This window comes from Corvus brachyrhynchos, unplaced genomic scaffold (assembly GCF_000691975.1).
Source record: "Corvus brachyrhynchos isolate BGI_N302 unplaced genomic scaffold, ASM69197v1 scaffold933, whole genome shotgun sequence".
Classification (NCBI taxonomy): domain Eukaryota; kingdom Metazoa; phylum Chordata; class Aves; order Passeriformes; family Corvidae; genus Corvus; species Corvus brachyrhynchos.
The window spans coordinates 456,235-466,697 of NW_008237401.1; the positions used below are offsets into that span (position 1 = coordinate 456,235).

A 10,463-nucleotide genomic window follows, 5' to 3' on the forward strand; every position below is an offset into this window, starting at 1 on the left:
CTGAACTGTCCAGGTGGTGGTATTAAAGTTACAGGAATAACTATACAGGTGGTCTTAAAGTTGTGGAAATGAGCCCTTCATTGCTGGAGAAGGGAGCAGTGAGTTGTGGAGAGTGAGAAAGTCCCCCCTGAGTCCCCCTTTCTCCAGGCTGAGCCCCCTCAACTGCTCCTCAGTGTGAGATCTGTCACCCAGGTGGGAAAATGCTCTGGAAACATGAGGTTGAATGACAAATGTGGCCATTGCAGTGGTGTTTCCAGTGGGAGATGAACTTTTTTCTTGTCTCTTGAGTGAAATCAGTTGCAGGACGGTGATGTCAAGACAACCAGGAATAACTGACATTAGCAGAGGGAGATGTTTGGCTGAGCAGATACTCGGGGTGTTTAGGAGGGAAGAAAACAGTGTCGCTCCATAAGGAAACCTGGGTTGTGTTCCAGCACATGGCAGAAATTCCAAGAACCATGTTTTAGCAGAGCATTAGAAGGGGGTTATTTATTCTCCCCCCTTTCGTATTTGTCCCTTTTGTACCCAAACCATCTGAGTGCTCCACAAGCAATTAATTCCCCCAAAATTATGGTGTAAAATAACCATTCCCTGACTTCTGTTTGATGGGTCGTGGATGGGCTGAATGAACAGAACGAGGAGTTAAATTTGGGTTAGTGGCTGAACTCTTGCACAAAAGCTATTTTGAACAGTTCTTTGTTCACAAGTTTGAATGTGAAAGGAGGAAGTTGAAGCACTTCAGGTTCTTTAGTTTGTGAACCTCCAACTTCTGTGTGAGTTTGGAGATAAACACGAGTCAGCTTTGAGTAATGACAGAATACAGAACTGGGGATTAATTTATTAACTGGGATTAACTAGTTCTGATTCTTGTAACTTGCTGAGGGATGTTACTGAAGCCACACAGCTACTGGGAGGGAATGAGGACCCTGCAGGAATCGGTCTTAGTTGGTCTTTGTTAAAGTATTGTTAAATAATGATATGTTTCTGTGTGGTCAAGTCTTCAAGGCCAGGCTGGACAGGGCTTGGAGCAACCTGCGATGGTGGAAGGTGTCCCTGCCCATGGCAGGGGGTGGAACAGAATCAGCCTTCAGGTCCCTTCAAACCCAAACCATTCAACCTTTCTATGATGCTAGTATTTTTCTGTTGCTGTTGGTTGCTTTTCTCTTTCCTCTGTATATTTCTGTTCATTTTTCTACCTTTAGAGGTGTGTCTGTCCAAGTTCAGGTCTTCCATGGCCATTTCAAGACCATGAGCACTTCCCTGCCCTGTCCCAAGTCTGCCCTTGACGTCCACCTTGAGCCAAGCACCCGGGGAACTTCCACAGGGTTTTACATAGGGTGGGGAAACGCCCAGCATCAAGCAATAAGTGCTGCTTGGGAATGGAAATACTTCCTTTTTCTTCCACTTTATAGCATCAAATGTGCCATGAGAGCTTTCCTGAAGGAAAGGTCCCTCCTTCGCTGCCGCTGCTCACATCGCTGCCCCTTCTCATGGGTAAAACTGGCCTGTTCTAGACACAGGATTCACTGCAGAGGGGAATTGGAGGCTGAAGGTTACTTCCAGCCGTGGACTTCCCCATGGATGGATATTTTGGGTTTGCTTGAAGCTTTTTAGGCTCTCCTGCAGCAGGATTTCAGGGAGCTGTTCATCTACGCCGTGTTTTCCTTCCTGCCTCAACCCTCATGTTGGAACCAAGAGCCACGTGTGTCCATGTGGGTTATGTAAAAATTCACACAGAAGGTCTCTCTCTCTCAAAGACACACTGTGAATGGCTGAGTCTTGGTAATTAATACAGGAAGAAATGTATTAAAGCAAGGAAATTGCCTCAAAAGTGTTTTTTAATTTATTTTGACGATCAGCTTGAATAATTTATTGGAATATTTCATAATGTACCAGTAAATGGACTGCTGGGAACATTTAGAAAAAATATTTGAGTCTTAGCAACTGGGCACCTCAGTGCAGCAGTTTCTGGTGGAAAATCTTTGGCATTTGAACAATGTGTGTGTTGTGTGCACCCAAATCCAAGTTCCCAGGACGAATTCCTGGCTCCCTGGCAGCGGCTGGGAGCAGCAGTGCAGTGTCATTCCCAGCGCAGGTACCCATGGATCCCTAACCCACTCACCCTCTTCTGCAGCTCACCTGGATGCTGAGTCTCTGTCAGTGCTGGTCTCACAGCGTGGTGTTATTCCCAGTGGGGTTTTCCGTGGATAACCCTCTTCCCTAATTCACCCGGACACCGAGTCTGCGCCACGATTTTCAGAACGTTCCTCTTGTTGGAGGTTGAAAACCATGATGTGGGAAGGGCCGAAATAAATCCTAGCATGTATCCATATCAGTTCCTCATATCCCAGCAGGACCGTTCCTGGTTGGAAAATAACATTTACAAGGTTTTTAGTTTGCAGAAGCTTTGCCAGGCAGAGCAGCCCAGGCAGTGCCAGGCCAGCCCAGCTGTGGAAGTGTCTTCCTTGATGAAGGTGAGGTTGAGCCACACCACTTATTTTGTCCATTACCTCGATGTGGGATAGTTTATTGGGAAAACAAGTGAAGTCAGGGCAGGCAAGAACACCCCAAGGACTGAGACCCTCAGGTCACTCTAATGTGTTGCTAGTACACAAGAAACAGCCCTGGATGTAATTCCAGAATGCCCAAACATGGAGAAACTGCTGCCATGTGCAGCTGTGAACCAGATTTGGGGAATGGTGTTGGTTTGTTGGGTTTGGTTTTGTTTTTTCCCTTTAAATGGCCAATCAGCTGAGTCGGTGCCTCCAGTTGTGGGTTGTGTAATTGTGCACAAATTCCTTCATGCCTTCATTTTTTCCCTTTTTTATGCTGTGTCCCTGAGCTACTTTGGTTTCTAAATTCAGGCCTTACATATTTATCTGTGCCATTCAATTAGACCACATCCCCAATGCTGCTCTATAGTTTCACAGTATGTGAGAAATTTGGTAATTAAATGCATGCAAATGCTGCAAGAATAGAATAAATTAATTTTCCTTAATATCAGCAGGCCATTTGGTGATGTCTCAGAGATAATGTGACCAAGATACTGGCTCTTCTCTCCCCTTTTCGCCATCTTTTTGGAGTCTTTACTATTATTACTCTAGAAATACCCAGTCAGGTTTATAGGAAGAGAATCCCAGCCCTGCTGCACTCTGGAATTACATAAGGAGGGAGATCTTTACTCCAGGTTTTTTTGGCTCTCCAAATAAAACCTGAGCTGGAAACAGCATTTAAGCCCAGCTTCAGATTTATGTGTGGATCGGAGGGTGTAAAAGGTTGTGTCACAGCAGTTGCCAGGGATAACCTGAGATCCCTCAGAATACTTTGCACTGCGTGTTCCAGCTCTGGAAATGCTGTGTTGAAGGCTGGCATCTCCAGGTATTCGTACCCAGTTCTTACCCGGTGTTTGTTCCTGCAGCCCACTGCACTCCAGAGAGTTGTGGTTCTCCGTTCCGGTGATGGCTCCGGCTTCCCTGAACTCCTCCCACGTGAATACAGCACAATCCTCATGGCCTGGGCAGGCTGTGGGTGCCTGACCTCGTGCTGAGACAGCTGAATTTTAACAATTTGGCTCTATGTCATAGTTTCCAAGGAATCTGAAAGTCATTCTTTTCAGAGATTCCAGACCTTTAATATTTATTTGGGTGCTGTGTTTGTGTTGCCTTAAAAGATCTAACCTTACTGGTTATCCTCCTCCTCGCTTGAGGGACCTTATCCCAAGTGGCTTTGGGATTCCTTTTGTGCCGTATCCTCATGGTTTTTATGCCTTTCCTCTTGGATTTTGGGTCCCTCCCCGAGCACCGTGTCAGGGCTGGGTTCTCTTCCAGCCTGCAGCACTGCAGTGCTGTTGCATCAGTGCAGGGTTTCTGTCATCCCTCTCCTCCCTTGGCCTCCTCCCGGAGTGAGAACAGCCTGACGAGGTACCAGCAGCTCAGAAATGCATCGTATTGCTGCTGCTGGTTCTGGAGCGAGAGCTGGCACGAGGAGCAGAGCTGCAGAGCGTTTGTGGGCGGCTGCGTTCGGGGGAACGAACTTCCTCACAGCTCTGCTTGTCATGGGAGTGGGTGGAGGAGCGCAAGGGGCTCCATGGAGGGATGGGGCAAACCCTGCCCGGGGTCTGGGCTCCTTGGAGGCTGGAGGCTCTGGGAGCTTGTCCTCACCTGTGCCCTGCACCCTTCCCTTTTCTTTTGTCATTTATGTTGTATGTGATGCAAACAAAACCCTGTGTCTAACCCAAATATCAGAGAAGTTTAACTTTCAGAAATTGCTGTTGTGCTTGATGGAGGTATTTTTTAATTATTTCATTTTTATGGCCTCAAATGAATAGAAACCCTGATAATTGATAGAATCATGGAAGGGTTTGGGTTGGGAGGGACCTTAAAGATTGTCCAGTTCCACCCCCTGCCGTGGGCAGGGACACCTTCCCCTGTCCCAGGTCGCTCCAAGCCCCAGTGTCCAACCTGGCCTTGGAAAATTCCAGGGATCCAGGGGCAGCCCCAGCTTCTCTGGGCAGCCTGTGCCAGGGCCTGCCCACCCTCCCAGGGAGGAATTTCTTTATATAATTCTGTATCTGTAAAATGAAAGGGTGAGATCTGACTTCCCGTCGCAGAGCTGTGATGTGCTCCGGAGCAGGAGAGGCAGGCAAGCCTAGTGAGGGCTTGGTCCTACCAAAAGAGCATTCAGAATTCTCCTTGGACACTTGTTCAGTGCTGGAGTCATTAATGGAACTTCTCGTAGCTGCAGGAACACCTGATAGGGCACCAAGGAGCATTTTTTGGGAATGCTCAGCATACTCAGCTCACGTTGGTGCTGGTGCTGTCATAAACCCAGCCCTGAGTTACTCCTGTGTGTGTACCAGGGAATGCTTTGCTGAACACCTTGTCAGCAGAGTGAGGAATGTGCTGGTACCCAGGCCTGTCTGGACCAGGCTGAACACCTGGTCCAACTTGAGCTGGCTTGGAATTTCGTCTAAAAATCGGTTTGGCTGAGAGCGGTGACTGGTCAAACTGTTTTTGCAGGAAAACAGCGGCTTTGAGGATGAAGTTGCTTTTCAGGATGTTTTTTATAGAGTAGTTTGTGTCCAGGAGGGCCCAAGTCGGGGTGGCCACCGCTGGGGCTGGGGGAGATCCAACGAACTGCTTCCTGCCCGTGCCGTAGAACTCATTGAAGTGGCACCTGGGGCAGTGACAGGTGGGTTCAGCTGTGTCCAACCTTGGCGTGCACATGCCTGGAGCTTGTTTTGGGAACGAGCCAGCAGCTCTGTTCCTCGCTCCGTGGGGCTTTGGAGAGCAGGGTTACCTGTGGCTCTGCAGTGCTCCGTCCGTGTGTTTCTGACGTTGTGCCTGTGCTTGCTCCCCGCAGAGCTGACCTGCCCGGGGTGCAACATCGCTAAAGAAGCTGCTGCAGGATGAAAAGATGGCAGCGCGGCTGCTCGCACCACCAGGCCCCGAGAGTTTTAAGCCCTTCACTCCGGAGTCTCTGGCCAACATCGAGAAACACATCGCGGAGCTGAAGAAGAAGCAGCGCTCGAAGCAGGACAGCAGCCACCGGGATGATGATGAAGACAGCAAACCAAAACCAAACAGTGACCTTGAGGCGGGGAAGAATTTGCCTTTCATCTACGGGGACATCCCTAAAGGGCTGGTTGCTGTGCCACTGGAGGACTTTGACCCTTATTATATGACCCAGAAAGTGAGTCTGCAAGAAAGGAGTTGCTAAAGCGCCTTTTTCTTGGGAAATTTCAGGTTTGGGTATGGTTTAAAAACAGAAGACAAAGAGAGTCTTGGATGGGCTGGTTTGGTTGGTTTGCTTTCTTATGTATTTTTCTGTGAGGTTTAATAGAGATGGTATGATCAGTCTTTAAGGATGGAGTTAGGAGAACAAGCTCTGGAAACTAAAAATAGTCCAAGTTGTGCTAATGTGCCAATTTTAACCATCAGGGCAATAAGAAGAATTTAATTGAGGGGTAACAGTGAGGATTTCAGTGTGTAGTTCATCACTTCCATGGAATTCAGCCTGAAGTTGATGGCTGTGAAACACTGGGACACAGAATCACGGCAAAAAAGGAGATTCATTAACTCGCTGTCATCTTAATTTTTATTTGTCTGGAGCTAAGGTGATGTGGCAGGAGGCATTTGTGGGTGCTGAGGTGTTTGAAGAAATGGTGTTGTGAGGGGAGCGGGGAGTTGGCAAACTGTGCTGGGGATGGAGGGGAGGGATCCACTGGTGATGGAACGAGGAGCATGGTCACTGATTTGTTTAGAAGGCTAAAACTGAGGTTCTTTACTGTTTAATTTCATTGCTTTCTTTGATACAAGTTTGGCTGAGCCAGCTGAGCCAGTCACCGTCTCAACTGAGGCTCAGCTGTGCCACTGGGGGAGCTGCAGATTGAGCTGTGTGGGTGACAGGAGCTGGGATGTGGCTGTTCAGAACTCAGGCAGAATTGGCTGCATGTGAAATCCGTGCCATGGGTGACCAGTGGCTGATGAGTTTTTATTGGGGCAGACGTTTGTGCCGTGCTCAGAAGTGACTCTGTGACTGGCAGGGCGTCACTCACACGGAATCAGCTGAATTTGGGGAATGATGTGTGTCACTGACCCTTCTCTGCTGCGTTTACACTGGTTAATGGTTGTTTCTTGTGCCAGGGGTGCTGAGGCAGGTACTGGCTCAGAACAGGGCTGTGAAATTTGGGGATCTGTGTGTGTTGCATCGTGGTGCCCAGCTGATGTGGTCCTTCAGGGGATGCCTTACCAGGAGCTGCTGTGGGAAGAAGGCAGCTCAGTGATCTTCAGGAGTACTTGTTATTTATTAAACAAATATTTTCTCTTTATTAAACCAATCTGATTTTGGGAAGAGCAGGTCATGGAATTATGGGATGGTTTGGGTTGGGAGGGACTTTAAAGATCATCCAGTGCCACCCCTGCCATGGGCCTGGACACCTTCCACTGTCCCACCGGGTGCCCCCAAGCCCCAATGTCCAGCCTGGCTTTGGACACTTCCAGGGATCCGGGGGCATCCGCAGCTGCTCTGGGCACCCTGTGCCAGGGCCTGCCCACCCTCACAAGAGAACTCCCAAGGTCTCTTGACCCCTTGCACCCTCCACAGAGGTGTTAGGAAATGTCACTGCGATCCCGTTGGGAGAGTTTTGAAGCCTCTTTGTGTCCGTGTAGTTGAAGGGGTGGTGTCTGGGGGAGAATTGGGCTGGCCAGTGCTTTCCCTGGCTAAAGTAGGTGAGCGCTGCTGAAGGGCCAGTGGGCCGTGCACTGGAGCACTGGGCAGAGCTCCGTGGTTCTCAGCATTCCACCACAAACAGGAGGCAGAGGGAACCCCGTTATCCCTCCTGCTTCATCCATCTCCATATTTGCCTCCCAACACAACGCTATTAATAAACCTTTCCTTTTTAGAGGAAAAAATAAGCTGCATTCCCCTCTCTGAAGGCATCTGTCACATCTCTGGAAGCGCCGTGCGTTCCTTGTGGAGTCCCTGCCTGCTCGGCGGGCCCAGATGGAGGGAAGGTTCTGGAGATGGGAGGCAAACCCACCCAGCCCTGCTGACCTCGTACGTGCTCCAGCAGGGCCTGGCTCTTCCACAGACGCTGCATTCACTGCTCTCTTCCTGCTGTGTCCATCTCAGTGTGGCAATGCCTTAGGAGCTCCTTGCTGCTTCCAACACTCAGTGACTTTCCACAAAGAATTTTTTTTAAAGCCATTAAAAAAGGCCTTTCTCTGAATCATCAGGAATTGCGAATCTGCTTGAATCATGGGAAGTTTTCCAAGATTTTTTTTTTCCCCTCTCCAGAAGGCTTTGCATCACAGGTCTTTGCTGTTGCAGCGTGCACAGGGACGAATCAGCTGGTTGCTTTTCCCTGCAAGAGGACACGGTGATCTTGGTTTGTCTAAGGAAACTGAAACTGCATTTTAACAGAGCAGCTGAACCTCCCAGCACCTGTAAACTGATATTTAAAGGAGAAACAGTGTGACCTGGAAACAGAACCGTGGCAAAGGGAGTCATAAGTCCTGGGTCCGTAGCCCAGCAATGGTTTTGTCCAAGGTGCTGCTCTTTTGTCTGCTCAGTTTCATTTTGCAAAGTGGGAGTCACAGAATTCCAGAATCCCAGAATCCTTGAGGTTGGAAAAGACCTCCAGGATCAAGTTCAGCCTGTAACTGGTCCCCACCTTGTCACCAGCCCAGAGCCCTGAGTGCCACGTCCAGTCCAGCACGGAGTGACACCTCCAGGGATGGCGACTCCAAACCTCCCTGGGCAGCCCCTGCCAATGCCTGACCACCCTTTCCAAGGAGAAATTCCTCCCAGTGTCCCACCTGACCCTCCCGTGGCACAGCTTGAGGCCGTTTCCTCTGATCCTGTCCCTGTTCCCTGGGAGCAGGGTGTTGTGGAGAGGGAGAAGGTCCCCCTGGAGCCTCCTTTTCTCCAGGCTGAGCCCCCCCAGCTCCCTCAGTCACTCCTCGTGCTCCAGGTTCCCAGCTCTGGACACATTCTAACCCCTCAGGGTCTTGAAATGAGGGGTAAGTCATGACTCAGGAGAATCTGGACTCCCTTTGCTCACAGGTAGCAGGTTTGGGAGCCGCTTTAGCTCCTTTTTGTCTCCGTGTAAGGACCAGAAAGAATTTTTTCATGATTCCTTCTTTTACAGCTTGTAGTGGCCTTCCAGTTCCTGGCCTGAAGCACAAGGTAGGAGCAATACTTCCCAATTTTTATTATGGAAACCCAAAACATTTCAATTAAAGTATCCATAAGGCATTCCTTGTTCACATGTGCAAACAAAATTTGGGAAAACTCCCTGTGTGAGCAGCCCCAGCAAGGGGAGCAGAGCAGCCTCATGGCCTTATCTCCTTCAGTGTTCCTTAAGCAAGACATCAGGACCGTCCTCCTCTTCCATTCCTACAGCCTTGTCAGGATTTCCATTTTTTAATGATTTTCCATCTTCTACACCTCTCTTTCCTTCTGATCCACCTGTGGCCCAGCCCATCCCTCCTACTAAGCAGCTCCTCACCCTGTTCTTTCCCACTGAACACGATGTTGGCTGGGCTGTGGCCGTTTTCTTCAGGCACCTTCCATTTCCCTCGCTGGGAGTCTCATCCTTGCTGCAGAATGAGGTGAAGGTGCTCCTGCTTCTGCCAAGGCTCCACTTAGGAGGCAGCAGAAGGTCCCTGGATATTCTATGAGCTGAGACTGTAGATCTCAGTGGTGGATGGATTTCAGTGGAAAAGGGAGGACTGTCCATACAGCTGTGAGATCTGAGGCTGGGGTGGGCAGTCCGAGGTCACCTATGGCTGCCAGAGGAGCACCTGAGGATCTCTCCAGAGCCTTTGTGCCAAGGGAGTGACTTGCAGCTTTGTCAAGTCACATGCCAGGTTTGGAAATGGGCCCTCTGGGTCCAGAATGTCACCTTGGCCCAGGAAAATCACAGGGATGTGAGGGACCAGCTGCGGGAGGCACGTCTGGCTCTGGAATGTGCCTCGGGAGCCTTCGCCTGTGATGTCTGCAGGGAGAGGTGGTGACTCTGCAAGGTCACGACACCATTCACGGGCTTGCATTTCAGTGAAGTCACCAAAACAGAGGAAAGAGTCGGAACCCTCTCAAGAATCAGCTTTTTATTCTTATTTCTAGAGTCTCATTGCCTTTTCCAGGTCTTGAGTGCTTAATGGTGTTTTTTCTTCTACTCCATCTCCCCAGTTGGCTTCAAAGGAGCAGGAAAAGTGAGTGTGAAAGGAAAAGAGTGAAGAAAGGAGATTGGATTCCCTGGCAGGCGTTGTCCCCAGTCCTCTCCAGGTGCTGGAGGGAAGGCAGAGTGTGCTGGAGCTGTTGGCTGTTCGTGCTGTGGATCCAGGCACGCAGGGCTGGGATCAGGGAACGCCAAGTTCCTGGTCCGTGGCCTGGGAGGTGAGGGAATCTCTGCTCCCATCCCCTGAATAACTGCAGCCCACTCGTGGTGGGGGAAGGGTGGAGAATCATTTCTGGCCCAGAGGCAGAGTGGATTTCCTTGCACAGGCAGGTTGTGGGGTCATTAAAACTTAAAAATCGGGATCAGTTTCTTAATGTTCCATGTTGAAGCGCCTATTCTTTGTAAAGATATCTTTCAGGAATGTTTTATTTGATAAATTAAAAAAAATATGGATTTTTCTACTGTTGGATGTAAAACGAGAGGTTAAGGCAAGAGCAGAACATGGCTGATACTTTTTCCCCCATAAGCTTTTCAGTGGTGAAGAATAACTTACTAAGAAAGAGTAAATATGTCCCCTTTTGGGGGAAATGGGAAAACAGATATTAAATAATGGTATTTCTGTGTTAGAAAGTGTGACTCTGTGAGCCAGAGCAGACTTGAAAAGTATTTTGCATTGGTGTTTAATTCTGTGTACTGTAGAGTCATGGAATGGTTTGGGTTGGAAGGAACCTTAAAGCCCATCCTGTACCACCCCTGCCAGGGCAGGGACACCTCCCACTAT

General features: G+C 49.3%; 1 protein-coding gene across 1 annotated transcript in view; it reads left to right on the forward strand.

Moving 5' to 3' along the window:
• SCN8A (sodium voltage-gated channel alpha subunit 8) overlaps nucleotides 1–10,463 on the forward strand; it is a 58,221-nt gene that overhangs the window by 6,451 nt on the left and 41,307 nt on the right. The window contains exon 2 of the mRNA XM_017730741.1: nucleotides 5,362–5,691. Within this exon, the coding sequence (XP_017586230.1) occupies nucleotides 5,416–5,691 (276 nt within the window). The 5' untranslated portion in view covers nucleotides 5,362–5,415. The remainder of the gene's footprint in view (nucleotides 1–5,361; nucleotides 5,692–10,463) is intronic.